At 43.9% G+C, this 18,882-nt stretch overlaps 1 protein-coding gene across 1 annotated transcript in view; it reads left to right on the top strand.

Annotated features, from left to right (window-relative positions):
- The window catches only part of LOC117530533 (formin-2-like), a 116,112-nt gene that overhangs the window by 63,812 nt on the left and 33,418 nt on the right, over positions 1-18,882 (top strand). Inside the window, 2 exon segments of the mRNA XM_034193425.1 lie at positions 14,839-14,985; positions 16,432-16,491. Coding sequence (XP_034049316.1) covers positions 14,839-14,985; positions 16,432-16,491 — 207 coding nt within the window.

The following is an 18,882-nucleotide window of genomic DNA, read 5'->3' as shown; positions in this document are numbered from 1 at the left end:
ACTCACCTGGCTCAGCACCCAGGGGCCGCGCTATAGGGTGATATTTCAGCGTGGACCTCCTGACACTGTCTCTGAGGGTGAAATTAAGTTGGAGCGGCTTAGTGCCAGCGGCCACGTCAGAAGCGTCACAGCTGCGGCTGAGAGCTGGCATGAGATGTTCAACACCTGCAACGACAGGATTACGGGCCTCTTTACAAGGTGCCTGGCCTGGAGGGACGTTATCGAAGTCCGAAAAAACTTGGCCCCTCTTTTTACTTAAAAAAAATAAATAAATAAAAAAATAAAATAAAATAAAATAAACAGAAAAAAAAAAAAAAACTCTGACGTAGCTCCTCCCCGCATGCACGGGGGTTTCTATAAAAACCAGGGGACCACATCTCATTCAAGCATCGGACGACAAAACCAGCATGAGCTCCTCAACCTCTCCCATTGCAGCGGCCGACGACATCGCTTGTGACTGCGCGCTCGACTGTGGAAGAGACCTGCCGTCCCTGAGCCAGGCTTCACGGACCCGCGGCGGGTACGAGAGCCCGTGGGGAGTTCAGCTCGAGCCGGTCTGGGGCGAGATCCATCCTTCTCACGCGCTTTCCAGCCCGGGAGGCGTGGGGTCTCTTCCCGCTGTCACGGAGGCCGCGAGTCCGCGGGAGGTACAAGACCTCGAGCCGGCTGAGAAATACGCCACATCTTTCGCATCTGACCGGCCAGACGGGTTCCTGTCAGAGGAATTCCTGAAAACGGTGAAAGTCGGCGTGGCACACTTACTTTTGTCTGTGATCAAAAGTTACAGACAAAAACTCTGTTACGGGTGTGAGATCGATCACCCCAGCCAGCGCCAGCACGAATGCCTGGACCCGTTAAATGAATATTTCTTTACCGGACATTTTGAGAGATTAATGGTGAGACTCTGGAGACCGACCTTCATCCCGGCTGTGGTAAAGCTCCTAGCCCAGCGCTTCCTCAACCCATCGGCTGCGAGGGTTCAGGGGGCGGTAGAAAACATCCTCACTGAGCTGAAATACACTGATAATTTTGAAGCAAAGATCAACGAACTGTACACATGTTACGGTGAAGACGCAGATCTAGACCTGGAGGGGATGGTAGCCGTCTATAACCCAGACGACTGAAGAAAAAACCTGCTTCTTTTTTGTTTGTTTTTTAAATATCATTATATTATTTTACAGTCATGGGTAATTGTGTGATGACTCTCTTTCAAAGCTTGCGGGAAGTTTATATTATACGTGGACTCTCGTATAAGCTGGAGCGGGTAGTCATTCGCAGGCTGGAGATCCCAGACGCCCCGCCTTCATGCGCTTTGGAGAGTGTCTTCGACGTTATCAGACGTCGCCCCGGGCCCGGAGTCTGGACAGATCATATCTACAGCGCGGCTCTCCATTCATCTGAAAAATCTCTGTACAACGTATTACTGAAAATCTCTGTTTTGACCACTGACGATTTTACACGGTGTAATCCGATGCACCTGCTTACATTATACACTCTGTTTGTGGATGTGATAGCGTGCCGGGTGAAACAGATGGGGCTGTCCAGGGGGGAGATTGTTCCTACACTTTTACAGCTGAATACTGAAATAAACCGTAAATGCGGGGGAGATGTATTACTGAGAGTTTTCCAGTTTTGTACGTGAACGTATACTTTTTTCCTTCATGCATGTTGTGTTTAATAACATGAACATATGCTTTTTTCTCTGTGTGTGACTTTAATGAATGTAATAAAGCATACATTCTACAACTCAGACGGTCAGTGTTCTTTCCAATAATATTGTTGAAAAAGGGTGAAATGTTTTACAAACCAAATTTATATAGCGCGAAAACCACAACAAAACAGTTGCCCCAAGGCGCTTCATATAGCAAGATAGTCATACAAACGAGGTTTTGGTGGAAAAAAAGGTGCTCGTATGAATTAATGATGGGTTTTAACACGGTCTTATTAAAAGCTCGAGGCTGCTCTGTGAGCGCTCTCCGCAGTGCTGAATCAGAGTTCAATTTAACGTTTCCAAGAGCGCCTTTTTAAAACGTATACTTTTTTCTTCATGTAAGTGGACCAAATTTGTGTTTAATAACCATGAACATATGCTTTTTTCTCTGTGTGACTTTAATGAATGTAATAAAGCATAGATTCTAAAACTCAGACGGTCAGTGTTCTTTCCAATAATATTGTTGAAAAAGGGTGAAATGTTTTACAAACCAAATTTATATAGCGCCAAAACCACAACAAAACAGTTGCCCCAAGGCGCTTCATATAGCAAGACAGAGTCATACAAACGAGGTTTTGGTGGGAAAAAAAAGGTGCTCGTATGAATTAATGATGGGTTTTAACACGGTCTTATTAAAAGCTCAAGGCTGCTCTGTGAGCGCTCTCCGCAGTGCTGAATCAGAGTTCAATTTAACGTTTCCAAGAGCGCCTATTTAAAACAAAAGACTAATATTTATGGTCGCTAAAACATATAAAAATGCAAAAGGACTATCCGGTTCATCATTCCGAAGAGATCCGTCTTAAAAGATGGGTGATGAGGGTTTAATGAAGGATCAGCCATTGATTAGGGTGCATCCCCAGCATGTACGCCGTCGGGGCTTCAAAATATACCTGGCTGGTACCGTCTCCTTCCCACAGAAACTTTTTCTGGATATCGTCATATTTTAAAGTCAGATTTGGATCTATAGTCCTGCAATAACCTCAAAGTTATCATAATATCCCGTGTCAAAATATCGCGAGTGAACGGCGAGTTTGTTCTTGCCCGTAATTTTCATCACCTGGAATGTACAGGAAGGCTTTTCCGGGATATTTAACCAGGTGTGCGGATAAGAAATTTCCGTCAGCGCCACATCCCAGTCACCCTCTAGATCCAGGTGTCGAGCCAAGTCCACCTGGTAGCATGAAATTGTGTTGTCCGGGAATACTTTTAGGCTGGCGTTTGAAGGCAGAGTCATATAAAATCCGTGTTTCAGATCCCGATCCATTTCTCATATGTCGGTTGAAGATGGAAGTTCTCATATTTATACGGCCATCAGCTGGTCCGCGGGAACCCAGGAGTTAAATTTCTCGGGCCAATTTTTCCATCTGACAAATACAAATTTCTTTCCCTTGGTAAAACGTTCACGAATAATTTCTTGAACCTGATACGGTCTGTCTTTTGCTATTTTAACCTTCTGCAATTCCGGTTCATAGAATGAACCTTCAATGATCTCGCCGTCATAATCTTTCACTTTATAAACGGGCGGCATGCGTTGTATACATTCTGACACCGTGAACATTTCATCCGTAAAACTTTGTTCATATTTTTTTATCAAAAACTCCCCTGAGCTTGGAGACCCTGACTATATCTCCGACCTTATATTTACACTTCACAGGCCTCCTGCATAGGGTGGATGCCCCATACAAATTTTGAAACACTTGATCGACATTTCGATCATTAACCTCATTCGGCCTTATCTTAATGCTTTTATGATAACTCTCGTTATAAGCCGTGAGTAAAGACGGTAGGACGTCGATGTATCTTCTCGTGTTTTTAGCAGTAAAATATCTCCACATTCTCGTCTTTAGCGTGCGATTAAACCTCTCGACAACCGAGGCTTTCAGATCACTTGCGGTGGCAAAATGTAGAATCCGGTGTTTTTTCATTAAATCCTTGAACGGTTTGTTAAAAAACTCTTTCCCGGCATCAGTCTGCATCTTCAGAGGCACCCCGCTCTGCTTTAAGAGTGAGGCAAAGGCCTGTGAGACTTCACACCCTTGCTTTGACTTCAGAGGTCTGGCATACGCTTTTTTTGAGAAGATATCGATAACGGTCAGCAGGTACTTGTACCCGTCGTTAAAATCTGATAACCCCTGCATGTCGCATAAATCCGCCTGAAATTGGTTAAGCGGGTTTGTGACAAATACTCTATTTCTTGAAAAATGCGTCCTGGCAGGTTTGTGTAATGTGTATGCATCTTCCCCCGACAGGAAATCTCTGATATGCTTCATACGAATTTTAGAGCCGTGTTGATCGGTCATAGCCCTGCGTAAACGCTCCGGCCCTCCAAAACTCCCCGGATTTACCGGACTATAATATATATCCTTCATTAAACCCTCATCACCCATCTTTTAAGACGGATCTCTTCGGAATGATGAACCGGATAGTCCTTTTGCATTTTTATATGTTTTAGCGACCATAAATATTAGTCTTTTGTTTTAAATAGGCGCTCTTGGAAACGTTAAATTGAACTCTGATTCAGCACTGCGGAGAGCACTCACAGAGCAGCCTCGAGCTTTTAATAAGACCGTGTTAAAACCCATCATTAATTCATACGAGCACCTTTTTTCCACCAAAACCTCGTTTGTATGACTGTCTTGCTATATGAAGCGCCTTGGGGCAACTGTTTTGTTGTGGTTTTGGCGCTATATAAATTTGGTTTGTAAAACATTTCACCCTTTTTCAACAATATTATTGGAAAGAACACTGACCGTCTGAGTTTTAGAATGTATGCTTTATTACATTCATTAAAGTCACACACAGAGAAAAAAGCATATGTTCATGGTTATTAAACACAAATTTGGTCCACTTACATGAAGAAAAAAGTATACGTTTTAAATAGGCGCTCTTGGAAACGTTAAATTGAACTCTGATTCAGCACCGCGGAGAGTGCTCACAGAGCAGCCTCGAGCTTTTAATAAGACCGTGTTAAAACCCATCATTAATTCATACGAGCACCTTTTTTTCCACCAAAACCTCGTTTGTATGACTGTCTTGCTATATGAAGCGCCTTGGGGCAACTGTTTTGTTGTGGTTTTGGCGCTATATAAATTTGGTTTGTAAAACATTTCACCCTTTTTCAACAATATTATTGGAAAGAACACTGACCGTCTGAGTTGTAGAATGTATGCTTTATTACATTCATTAAAGTCACACACAGAGAAAAAAGCATATGTTCATGTTTATTAAACACAACATGCATGAAGGAAAAAAGTATACGTTCACGTACAAAACTGGAAAACTCTCAGTAATACATCTCCCCCGCATTTACGGTTTATTTCAGTATTCAGCTGTAAAAGTGTAGGAACAATCTCCCCCCTGGAGAGCCCCATCTGTTTCACCCGGCACGCTATCACATCCACAAACAGAGTGTATAATGTAAGCAGGTGCATCGGATTACACCGTGTAAAATCGTCAGTGGTCAAAACAGAGATTTTCAGTAATACGTTGTACAGAGATTTTTCAGATGAATGGAGAGCCGCGCTGTAGATATGATCTGTCCAGACTCCGGGCCCGGGGTGACGTCTGATAACGTCGAAGACACTCTCCAAAGCGCATGAAGGCGGGGCGTCTGGGATCTCCAGCCTGCGAATGACTACCCGCTCCAGCTTATACGAGAGTCCACGTATAATATAAACTTCCCGCAAGCATTGAAAGAGAGTCATCACACAATTACCCATGACTGTAAAACAATATAATGATATTTAAAAAACAAACAAAAAAAAAGCAGGTTTTTTCTTCAGTCGTCTGGGTTATAGACGGCTACCATCCCCTCCAGGTCGAGATCTGCGTCTTCACCGTAACGTGTACAGTTCGTTGATCTTTGCTTCAAAATTATCAGTGTATTTCAGCTCAGTGAGGATGTTTTCTACCGCCCCCTGAACCCTCGCAGCCCATGGGTTGAGGAAGCGCTGGGCTAGGAGCTTTACCACAGCCGGGATGAAGGTCGGTCTCCAGAGTCTCACCATTAATCTCTCAAAATGTCCGGTAAAGAAATATTCATTTAACGGGTCCAGGCATTCGTGCTGGCGCTGGCTGGGGTGATCGATCTCACACCCGTAACAGAGTTTTTGTCTGTAACTTTTGATCACAGCCAAAAGTAAGTGTGCCACGCCGACTTTCACCGTTTTCAGGAATTCCTCTGACAGAAACCCGTCTGGCCGGTCAGATGCGAAAGATGTGGCGTATTTCTCAGCCGGCTCGAGGTCTTGTACCTCCCGCGGACTCGCGGCCTCCGTGACAGCGGGAAGAGACCCCACGCCTCCCGGGCTGGAAAGTGCGTGAGAAGGATGGATCTTGCCCCAGACCGACTCGAGCTGAACTCCCCACGGGCTCTCGTACCCGCCGCGGGTCCGTGAAGCCTGGCTCAGGGACGGCAGGTCTCTTCCACAGTCGAGCGCGCAGTCACAAGCGATGTCGTCGGCCGCTGCAATGGGAGAGGTTGAGGAGCTCATGCTGGTTTCGTCGTCCGATGCTTGAATGAGATGTGGTCCCCTGGTTTTTATAGAAACCCCCGTGCATGCGGGGAGGAGCTACGTCAGAGGTTTTTTTTTTTTTTCTGTTTATTTTATTTTATTTTATTTTTTTATTTATTTTTTTTTTTTAAGTAAAAAGAGGGGCCAAGTTTTTTCGGACTTCGATAACGTCCCTCCAGGCCAGGCACCTTGTAAAGAGGCCCGTAATCCTGTCGTTGCAGGTGTTGAACATCTCATGCCAGCTCTCAGCCGCAGCTGTGACGCTTCTGACGTGGCCGCTGGCACTAAGCCGCTCCAACTTAATTTCACCCTCAGAGACAGTGTCAGGAGGTCCACGCTGAAATATCACCCTATAGCGCGGCCCCTGGGTGCTGAGCCAGGTGAGTTGGAAGCGTGTTTTCTTCTTTTCCGGCGTCCGATCTCCTGGAGGTTCAGGGTTGACCGTGTCGCGAATCATCGAGCCCGCTGCCGCGGAGAAGACCCCCCAATCGGCGGAAGTAAGCGCCACCCGTGGGGTTCCTCCAGTGGCAGTCTCACCCTCGGCCAGAGTGAAGAAACTTACTTGGGCATAATACGGGTCGAACGTGTAAGTTAAAAGTTCGTGCCCCTCCAGGCTGTACGTCAGATCTTCCTCCGGTATCGGCTGGCTCAGACGGCTGACGTACATCCTCGCTTTTTTTGGAGCGAGCGAGCCTTCTGTTGTCATGGTGATGTTAACCGCGGTCTCGCAGATGTAGCGGAGGATCGGAGTTCGTCTCGCCATGGTGAATGCTGTATGTCACTCTGTCGTCGGAAAGGGGATTTTTAAACCCTTCTTCGTCCGCGGGGCGTAATTCCTCACCTTTTGCTCTAAAAACACCGTTTGGCGTGAGTGAGACCGAAGTTTGTTGATTTTTTCGGGTTCATCACCTCGGGGCAGCATCTCCGCTCAGCGGATGTCCCGCGCACCATGATTGATCGGCTCGCGCACCATGATCGATCGGCTAATATCTTAAAAGAAAACATCATTTGGCGTGAGTGAGAAGGAGCTTTGTTGATTATCCGGGTTCATCACCTCGGGGCAGCATCTCGGCTCAGCGGGTGTCCCGCGCCCTATGATCGATCGGCTCGCGCACCATGATCGATCTGCTAATATCTTAAAAGAAAACATCATTTGGCGTGAGTGAGAAGGAGCTTTGTTGATTGTTCGGGTTCATCACCTCGGGGCAGCATCTCCGCTCAGCGGGTGTCCCGCCACACACACACACACACACACACACACACACACACACACGCACACACACAGACACAGCTAGCGTCTGCAACAGGTATTACAGCCGTGGGGTCATGTTTCCGCGAGCAGCTCTATGCGTGGGTATTTGACCGTCTTGCTGCAAAGACTTACAGCCGAGAGACGGCTATTTGTTTCCCTTCTTTAATTTACGAATTAAAAAACAGAAAAGGAAACGTAATAATTTAAGAATTAAGAAATATTAAAGGAGCATTAAATAATAGACACTGATTTATGTTTAATTATTTCAGAATTAGTTAATTCTTTAAAACACTTTTGGTTTTGCTCCCATTTTGTATGAGATGAACTCAAAGATCTAAAACTTTTTCCACATACACAATATCACCATTTCCCTCAAATATTGTTCACAAACCAGTCTAAATCTGTGATAGTGAGCACTTCTCCTTTGCTGAGATAATCCATCCCACCTCACAGGTGTGCCATATCAAGATGCTGATTAGACACCATGATTAGTGCACAGGTGTGCCTTAGACTGCCCACAATAAAAGGCCACTCTGAAAGGTGCAGTTTTATCACACAGCACAATGCCACAGATGTCGCAAGATTTGAGGGAGCGTGCAATTGGCATGCTGACAGCAGGAATGTCAACCAGAGCTGTTGCTCGTGTATTGAATGTTCATTTCTCTACCATAAGCTGTCTCCAAAGGCGTTTCAGAGAATTTGGCAGTACATCCAACCAGCCTCACAACTGCAGACCATGTGTAACCACACCAGCCCAGGACCTCCACATCCAGCATGTTCACCTCCAAGATCGTCTGAGACCAGCCACTCGGACAGCTACTGGAACAATCGGTTTGCATAACCAAAGAATTTCTGCCCAAACTGTCAGAAACCATCTCAGGGAAGCTCATCTGCATGCTCGTCGTCCTCATCGGGGTCTCGACCTGACTCCAGTTCGTCGTCGTAACCAACTTGAGTGGGCAAATGCTCACATTTGCTGGCGTTTGGCACGTTGGAGAGGTGTTCTCTTCACGGATGATGCGAAGGAGATGTGTTGCACTGCATGAGGCAAATGGTGGTCCCACCAGATACTGACTGGTATCCCCCCCCACTAAAACAAAACTGCACCTTTCAGAGTGGCCTTTTATTGTGGGCAGTCTAAGGCACACCTGTGCACTAATCATGGTGTCTAATCAGCATCTTCGTATGGCACACCTGTGAGGTGGGATGGATTATCTCAGCAAAGGAGAAGTGCTCACTATCACAGATTTCGACTGGTTTGTGAACAATATTTGAGGGAAATGGTGATATTGTGTATGTGGAAAAAGTTTTAGATCTTTGAGTTCATCTCATACAAAATGGGAGCAAAACCAAAAGTGTTGTGTTTATATTTTTGTTGAGTATATTAGACCCTGGGTGGGAGGGGAGGTATGGCTTGGAGGCGGTGCTTGGGCGGGGTTAGGGGAGGAGCTTGGGGGTGGGGCTAGGGGAGGAGCCAGGGGCAGAACTAGGGGAGGAGGTGGGGGCGGGGCTTAGGGGCGGGACATACTGACGTCATCGACTCTGATTGGATGTGACGTCATAATGGGCGGGGGCTCGGAGGCGGGACTAGGGGCGGGGCTTAGGGGTGGGACATAGTGACATCATCGATTATGATTGGCTGTGATGTCATAAGGGGCGGGATTAGGGGAGGGGGTTAGGGGCGGGGCTTAGGGGTGGGACATAGTGACATCATCGATTCTGATTGGCTGTGACATCATAAGGGGGCGGGGCTTAGTGACATAGTCAATTCTGATTGGCTGACAGGGTCATTAATCACTTTTGACTAAAGGTTGGTCAGTTTTCTCTCTCAGAGACAAGCAGGGTTTAAATACAGTGGTGGTAATTAGAAAAAAATGGACACAGGTGTGGAGAACATTTGGGAAGGGAGCGTGGTCAGACAAATCAAAGGTGAGGGAAGACAGGAGGCAAGAGAATACAGTAAGACAGAGCAGACAGAATTACAATGAAGATGAGGGAAGCTGTTGCAAGATAGTGGAGTTTGACAAACGCAAAGTGAACAGGACCTGACAAGAGGATGAACCTAAAACCACAGTGATCAAAATAAAATACCAAATCCAAAGATGAACAAAACCCAAGGCCTCAGTTCTATGTAAAGGTTTGGGCACTCCTGATGATTTCTATGAGTTTTCTTTATAAATCATTGGTTGTTTGGATTAGCAATTTCAGTTAAATATATCATATAACAGACAAACACGGTGATATTTGAGAAGTGAAATGAAGTTTATAGGATTTACAGAAAGTGTGCAATAATTATTTAAACAAAATTAGGCAGGTGCATAAATTTGGGCACCTCAACAGAAAAAAAAATACATCAATATTTAGTAGATTCTCCTTTTGCAGATATAAAAGCCTCTAAAGACTTCCTATAGCTTCCAATGTGAGTCTGGATTCTGGTTGAAGGTATTTTGGACCATTCTTCTTTACAAAACATCTCCAGTTCAATCAGGTTTGTTGGTTTCTGAGCACGGACAGCCCGCTTAAAGTCACACCACAGATTTTCAGTAATATTCAGGTCTGGGGACTGAAATGGCCATTCCAGAATGTTGTACTTGTTCCTCTGCATGAATGCTTTAGTAGATTTTGAGCAGTGTTTAGGGCCATTGTCTTGTTGAAAGATCCAACTTCAAAGTGCGCAACTTCAACTTTGTCACTGATTTTTGAACATTGTTCTCAAGAATCTGCTGATAATGACTGAAATCCATGTGACCCTCAACTTGAACAAGATTCCCAGTACCTGCACTGGCCACACAGCTGCACAGCATGATGGAGCCACCTCCAAATTTTACTGTAGGTAGCATACCACCCCTTGTTACATCCAAATAACTCAGTTTTAGTTTCATCAGTCCACCGCACATGATTCCAAAATGAAGCTGGCTTGTCCAAATGTGCTTTAGCATAGCTCAAGTGACTCTGTTTGTGGCATGTATGCAGAAAAGGCTTCCTCTGCATTACTCTCCATATAGCATCTTCTTGTGCAAGGTGTGCTGTATAGTTGAACGATGTACAGAGACATTATCTGCAGTAAGATCATGTTGTAGGTCTTTGGAGCAGCTCTGTGGGTTGACTATGACTGTTCTCACCATCCTTCACTTCAGCTTATCTGAGGTTTTTTCCTGTCCTGCAACTTTGGGCCTTAAGTAAAACTATGCCTGTGGTCTTCCATTTCCTCACTATGTTCTTCATAGTGGAAACTGACAGCTGAAATCTCTGAGATAGCTTTTTGTATCCTTCCCCTAAACCATGATGTTGAACAATCTTTGTTTTCAGGTCATTTGAGAGTTGTTTAGAGGCAACTGCCACTCATTAGAAGAGATGCAGAGAGGAAACATTTGTAAATGGCCATCTTAAATACTCTTTCTCATTATTGGATTCACCTGTGTAAGGAGGTCAAGGGTCAATGAGCTTACCAAACCATGTTTGCATTCCAGTTATTAGTGCTAAAAGTATTCAAATAAATAAAATGACAAGGGTGCCCAAATTTATGCACCTGCCTAATTTTGTTTAAATAATTCATTTTAAGATGATGTGCTCATACGACTGTGCCAGACAACATTCAGGAAATTGCTTGTAAATCCAGAAAACTGCATAAATCACATGTGATGGCGATGTGTAAAACAGTACACATTCATGAGAGGAGAGAATTTGTTTAATGACACAAAAATACCTATTAGGCTGCATTCCCCGCCCACATAAGTCAGACGTGTACAATCAGAACATATGTGCAACACCACTTCAGTAATCAGAGATTGACATCCTGCTCAAATGTACCCAAAACAATGTTTGTACATGTAATTCTTAAGAACACACACACACACACACACACACACACACACACACACACACACACACACACACACACACACACACACACACACACACACACACACACACACACACACACACACACACACACACACACACACACACAAACTCAAGGCACTGGGGGCTTACTCATGTGGAGGCACAGAATGAACTTTGCATGTTCCCCAAATGTGGGATGATAAAAGTAATATCTTATATTAATTCTGTTGTTAGTTTACATGAAAAAAAAAAATTTATGTGACTAAAAAGATTAATCCAGGTTTTGAGTATATTTCTTATTGTTACATGGGAAACAAGGTACCAGTAGATTCAGTAGATTCTCACAAATCCAACAAGACCAAGCATTCATGATATGCACACTCTTAAGGCTATAAAATTGGGCTATTAAAAAAAAAAAAAAAAAAAAGTAGAAAAGGGGGTGTTCACAATAATAGTAGTGTGGCATTCAGTTAGTGAGTTCGTCAATTTTGTGGATCAAACAGGTGTGAATCAGGTGTCCCCTATTTAAGGATGAAGCCAGCACCTGTTGAACATGCTGTTCTGTTTGAAAGCCTGAGGAAAATGGGATGTTCAAGACATTGTTCACAAGAACAGCATAATTTGATTAAAAAGTTGGAGAGGGGAAAACGTATACACAGGTGCAAAAAATTATAGGCTGTTCATCTACAATGATCTCCAATGCTTTAAAATGGACAAAAGACCAGAGACGCGTGGAAGAAAATGGAAAACAACCATCAAAATGGATAGAATAATAATCAGAATGGCAAAGGCTAACACTGTAAGTGCTGTGACAGTTAGAAGACGCCTGTGTGAAGCTAATTTATTTGCAAGAATCCCCCACAAAGTCCCTCTGTTAAATAAAAGACGTGCAGAAGAGGTTACAATTTGCCAAAGAACACATCAACTGGCCTAAAGAGAAATGGAGGAATATTTTGTGGACTGATGAGTAAAATTGTTCTTTTTGGGTCCAAGGGCTGCAGACAGTTTGTGAGACGACCCCCAAACTCTGAATTCAAGCCACAGCTCACAGTGAAGACAGTGAAGCATGCTGGTGCAAGCATCATGATATGGGCATGTTTCTCCTACTATGGTGTTGGGCCTATATATTGCATACCAGGTATCATGGATCAGTTTGGATATGTCAAAATACTTGAAGAGGTCATGTTGCCTTATGCTGAAGAGGACATGCCCTTGAAATGGGTGTTTCAACAAGACAATGACCCCAAGCACACTAGTAAATGAGCAAAATCTTGGTTCCAAACCAACAAAATTAATGCCTCGCAGATGTGAAGAAATCATGAAAAACTGTGGTTATACAACTAAATACTAGTTTAGTGATTCACAGGATTGCTAAAAAAGCAGTTTGAACATAATAGTTTTGAGTTTGTAGTGTCAACAGCAGATGCTACTATTATTGTGAACACCCCCTTTTCTACTTTTTTTACTAATAGCCCAATTTCATAGCCTTAAGAGTGTGCATATTATGAATGCTTGGTCTTGTTGGATTTGTGAGAATCTACTGAATCTACTGGTACCTTGTTTCCCATGTAACAATAAAAAATATACTCAAAAACTGGATTAATCTTTTTAGTCACATAGCACTACTATTATTCTGAACACTACTGTATGTGTTTTTGGTGAATGCATGAAACTTGTTGAGACATTTACTTATCTTGGTAGCAATATCCAGGTCTCTAGAGTCTGAGATGCCTGGGAACAGCTTATAAAGTCATGAGGTCACTGGACAGAGGTTTGGTCATGCTGGTGTCTTCGCAGAGGAACAAAGGTCCAAGTCTTTAGAGTGCTGGTGCTTCCTGTGTTGTTGTATGTGTGTGTTGTTTGGATGCTAACCAGTGACCTAAGGTAATAAATTAATGTCTTTAGTACTAGTTCTGTACAGAACGTTCTTGGACACTGCTGGAATAACTTTGTGTCAAATGAACAGTTTCTGTGATGGAGACAGATGGGGCATAGTGCTTACACTGTGAGGGGAGCTTATCTATGACTCTGTGGCCCTTTGGCACACTTCCCAGAGCGTGATCCAGTATGGAGAGTGTAGAGGACCCTTTCAAATAGAAAAGGCCAAGGGGATCACATGCCTGCATACACTATGGACTCTCATCCACAGCACCAAAACCAATGGGCTTTAGGGCTGCTGTAGGACTTACTTCAGAGCCCCCTGGGCATGATGCCAGTCCAACACTGCTTACTTGACCAGCCAAGGCCAGTACCCATTTACAGCAGGGTGGACTGAGACAATGCAGTGTCTTGTCCAACGACTCAGACAGGTAGCATGAGCAGGATTCAAACCCAGATCTACATATAAGCATGCTAACTTCTTATTCACTCAGTGACCTTCTCTCCAATTGGTTCAAAATGCTGCTGCCAGACATTTGACAGGAAGCAGAATGTTTGACCACATTACACCATTTTGGCATCTCTTCACTGGCTTCCTGTCCCTGTGAGGTCAGATTTTAAAGGTCTGTTACCGATCTATAAAAATTATTCAGGGACTAGCACCTCCCTACTTAGCTGCTGACCTATTGAAACCCTATTTTCCAACCCACGCTCTGCGTTCTCAGGGTGCAGGACTGCTTTGTGTCCCTAAGGTGAATAAAAAGTCTGTGGCTCACAGAGCTTTCTCTTATCGTGCCCCTGTTGTATGGAATGATCTACCTGCATCAATAATAGTCAGATTCTCTACAGATGTTCAAGTATAGACTTAAGACTCACTTATTTTCCCTTTCATATGGCTAACATACTGGCATCGTATGTTACTATGCCAGTATGTGCCAGGGTTATGTGAAACCTGCATAGTATGGTACTATGCTTTCTACCCTTTTGAGTTCATTTTATTAGGAAACGGAGTGGGCTGTGGCCTCAACTTTATCTAAAGTCTGGGTCTTTTAGTGAAGCTAAGGTCTAGTGGCCGGCGATCACCTTATTATTTCTTCTGTTTTTCTTGTTGCTTAATGCTGATAAATTAGATTGTATTTGTTGTCTTTCTGCCCCCTGATTCTGTTTTTTTTTTCTGTCTGTTTAAGGTGTGGCTCCATCCAGAGATGGTAGTGGGTGTCTTCCTCTGCAGTCCTCCTGTCCTGGACACCAGCATGGACTCCCAAAATCTCCCCAAACTTCCTGTATAATTTTCTGTTTTGTCTATCGTGTCGGCAGCATGGTCCAACCAGAGGGTCAGCCCTTTGAGTCTGGTCTGCTTGAGGTTTCTTCCTCAGATCATCAGAGGGAGTTTCTCCTTACCACTGTCACCTGGGTGCTTGCTCTGGGGGTTGGTAAGGTTAGACCTTACTTGTGTGAAGCGCCTTGAGGCACCTTTGTTGTGATTTGGCGCTATATAAATGAAAATAAATTGAAATTGAAATATGGTGATGTACTGGCTCATTAAAAAAGGCTACTATTTTGTCATCTGTCATTTCTTCTGCTGAGTCATTCATACTTTCATTGTGTTTCATACACATCCACCTGGATTTCTTTTCCAGACACTACAGGCTGGTGAGACAGTGAAGCAAGTACTTGGTTTGATTCTGGCCTTTGGTAACTTCATGAATGGCGGAAATCGAACAAGAGGCCAAGCTGATGGTTTCACCCTCGACATCCTGCCCAAACTCAAAGATGTTAAGAGCAGTGTAAGTCATGAGATGCTGAACCAGCTCGGAATGAATTACAGTGGAATGTTGTCCTATAACTCTGGATCTCAGAGCTGCTGGATTAGAAATTATTTCTCCTTTTTAAATAGTGTTTCACATGTTGCACGATGTGAAAGTAAAACACTAAATTCAACATTTGTCTGATTGCTTGTTTTGAACATTGTCAGGTCTGGTAGGCAGGTTAGGTAGAATGCAAATGCAGGACTCAGACACAAGGCTCTGTAGGTAAAAATGGTTTACTGTTGAAGCAAACCGGGTCTGGTACACATGTAGGCAGTCCAAAATCAGCAGCAGTACAAGGAGCATCAGGCAAAGGCGTGGTCGAGAAAACAAGCAGATTGTCATAAATACAACAATGGCTAGCAGGATGTGAATACAAAACAGAGCTTGAAAGAAGACACAAGGTGCATCAATCTGGCAAAGGACAAAGTAAACTGGGGAGCTATAAGTACACCCAGATGATGAGGTGCAAATTGGAAGCAGGTGTGTGTGGAATGCACCAGAAAGGGGGAGTGGCCAGAGAGGGGGAGACGCCCACCACCAAGAGACAGAGGAGACAGCCAAGACAGGCAGGGACAGAAAGTCCAAAGAAAAAAAACCCAGACAAGAGAAAGAACACACAGAAAAGCAACATAACCTAACCAAAACATGAAAATACACCCAGACAAAACCCAAATCCTGACAAACATTGCCCAGTCAACATAAAGTGTGAGTTTGCATATTCATATTATTATCAGCTGTAACAATCTACAGCAATAGTGTAGCATAAGTGTCAGTTTCTTTCATTTTCAAAGGATGCTGATTCTTGGTGGTCACCAAGGAAAACACTGCTTGTCCAAATAAAACTGTAAAAGTTCAAATTTGTAAGTTCTAATTTGTAACTGGTCTGTTTTAATTGTGTTCCCTGACAATGAAGGACTGTGTCATAATTCCAGAATAACTGAAGAAGTATTCTTGTTAAATTCCTCAAATTAAAGCTAATGTCATCATGACAACTACATCTGGATCATTACATTTGATTCTTGTTGTGGTGATGTGCAGAGACAAAATTACAAAAATAAATAAATAAGTGTTATCAGAATTGTGGTAACATATGTACCAGAAATCAGTTTGCATCATGACTGTAGGAATTCAAAAAACGTGGCAGTGACATTTTTTACAGAGTGGAGCAATGAGACACACAGTATTTTAACAGTGTGCAGATCCATCATGTTCAGGATAGTCTTGTTTTGTCATTTTGTTTATTGATTACAGTGAAATTGGCAGTTATTCATAGATCTATCATTTAAAATGCTTAACATGTCAAAGTGAGAAATCCAAATAACTATAAAATATTCTTTAAGTGCTTTTCTATCATATTCATAAGACCTTCTTCAATGAGCCTACATTTTGTTTTTTGTGTTTTTGTTGTTTTCTTACACACAGGACAGCACACGAAGTCTTCTGTCCTACATTGCTGCGTACTACCTTCGGCACTTTGATGAGGTAAGCCACACAGCTGTGGTTCACATTTATACTTTGTCATGTTTCTCAGATCCTCATCCTGAATCCAGCAGACCAGATGACAGCGTGCGCAGCAGAACATTATCTATGGAGATAATGACTACTGTGCTAAAGGCTTTTCCAAATCACTCACCATAGTGACCACAAACAGCACAAGCTGCCGCAGAGCTGTTTTCTCTGGACCCCTGTCACACATAGGCTGACTGAGGCAGAATGGCGTCACAATGACACATCCACCCACAGTCGGGAAGTGTTGAGGTGCGGTCTGAAGACGGATGGACAGCAGTCTCTGAGCAGTCTACATAGTTGGTCCCATTCGCTTGGGTGTCCTGACTGTGTTGCACAGTTCAAAACACTCTTGGCGCCATCGAGTTGGGACGCACATCTGACGGCGGTCCACCTCTGCTGGACCCCGGCCACGGAGGGCAAAGGAAATGTTGATATGTAATAACATGTATGTGGCATGTGGCATGCATTCATCATGTGCAGAGGATGTGAACAGTGCACAATCAATCTGAACACACCATGTGCTACTGCAGGTCAATGCATCGCACAGCGCATGCCATGCGCAGATCTGAACAGGCTGTTATATACATAATAGACCTTACAGTACAGATACATTTCCATTACTTCCCATGGGTGACATAAATAATGTGAAATATTGTGCCCATTATATCTGTGACGCCACAGGCAGGTGCGCCCCACCGCTGTCTCATGCACATTAGTGTGTCATTGCAATCATCAGATGCTCACACCTAAATGGATCTCACTGCTTTAATATACATATTATTACATGTTCACCATCTAACTCTGTAGGAGGTATGACGTGGAACTGTTTCGCCAGCCCATGACAACATTATTAAACATGTATCTCACCTCGAGCATGGCCCTAGCAGCATTTCACAGTGCAGGGAAGACAGGAGCCAGGGACCACAGCCTGTGGTGAAAAGCCTCTCAGCCGGCTGATGTGTGCTGCAAACAACCACGGCATGAATAAATCCCATGTGACATGCCGCGCACCTATAATCCAATCATGTAGAGTTGCGTTGTGCTGCTTATGCTGGAGTGAGCAATAAAAAAAAAATTAAAGTTCGCTGGAAACGCTGCGTCTGATGAATGTTGCGTGCATGGGGAAGCTTGGCCTACTGCCAGCAAAGTTTAGTATCAAAAGGTGTCTCGCAGCTGACAACAGTGCACACGCGCATGTGCGCTTGTTCAGCTTTTATGAAAACACACACACACACACACACACACACACACACACACTGAACGATCATTTCATCATTGCAACACCTGTTCTATACATGTACACGCACGTCCGGTCTCCTGCTGTGAGGTCAGTGAGCACTGGGAAGGAGAGGATGGGCAAAGGTGTGATTGCATGGGAGGGAGTGAGTGACAGCACCAATGTTGGCTTTGACACATATGGCGTGAGTCTGGTCCATATGTTGATTGTACTCTGATGTCCACTACCGGCAGGTCCTGTGCAAAGGGAGGACAGAGCACTGGCTCTCACTCAGGTCCTGTGTTTGCCATCCAGATGTTTGAACATCATGCAGTCTTCAGCACTTTTTATGGAAGCCTGACAGCAGTCTGTGTCGTCTAACTGTTGTCTAAATACACTTTGGATGCGACCGTGCAGGTGTCGATGAAGTAGTCTGGACGAGATCCGCCCACAGTCTACACACCTCTTTCCCTCCCGACTGCGTCCAGATTATGACCACTTTTATCGTGTCGGCCTGGTTCCTGCGTATTCTTACTATGTGTGATGGGGGTCTTACTGTCAGTGTTTTCCTGACTGAATAAAGGACAATCAGTGTTGACCTGTGACCTCTACATGGAGGTCACAGGTCAAAATTTTTTTAGCTGAAAATACAGAATCTGTTATAAAAAGTACATTAATTTTTATTTCCTCCACAAAAAGGGGATGTCACTGTGGCTCCGCTCCAGTACATTATTTTGGGTGTGATATAATATCGACTACAACAAAGTAAGTAAGTTCCTTCTGCCTTGTTTCACTCGGAGTCGTCACAGCAGATCCGAGGTGTATCTGCATGTTGACTTGGCACACAACTCCACATTACACAGAGAATGAACCAGGAACCCAAACAAAAGCACTTAACCACTTGGTCAACAACAATAACAACAACAAGAGTATTTGGTACAGCACAGCAACAAGGTACCGTAGTCATCTACCATGTTGCATTCTTTACTCCGCTGTATGAATCTGTCCATATCCACATATATATCCAAGCTGTCCAACTGCTGCTCAAAGGCACAGACCACTGGATCTGTGGCTAAAATATCAGACAGCTAATCTTGATGAATAATCTTTGGTCCTGGAAGATGACTCTTGATCCTTTTCTTTGAATG

The sequence above is a fragment of the Thalassophryne amazonica genome, chromosome 18 (assembly GCF_902500255.1).
Source record: "Thalassophryne amazonica chromosome 18, fThaAma1.1, whole genome shotgun sequence".
Classification (NCBI taxonomy): domain Eukaryota; kingdom Metazoa; phylum Chordata; class Actinopteri; order Batrachoidiformes; family Batrachoididae; genus Thalassophryne; species Thalassophryne amazonica.
The sequence above is the reverse complement of the archived record's forward strand: the minus strand, read 5'-3'. Positions and strand labels throughout refer to the sequence as shown.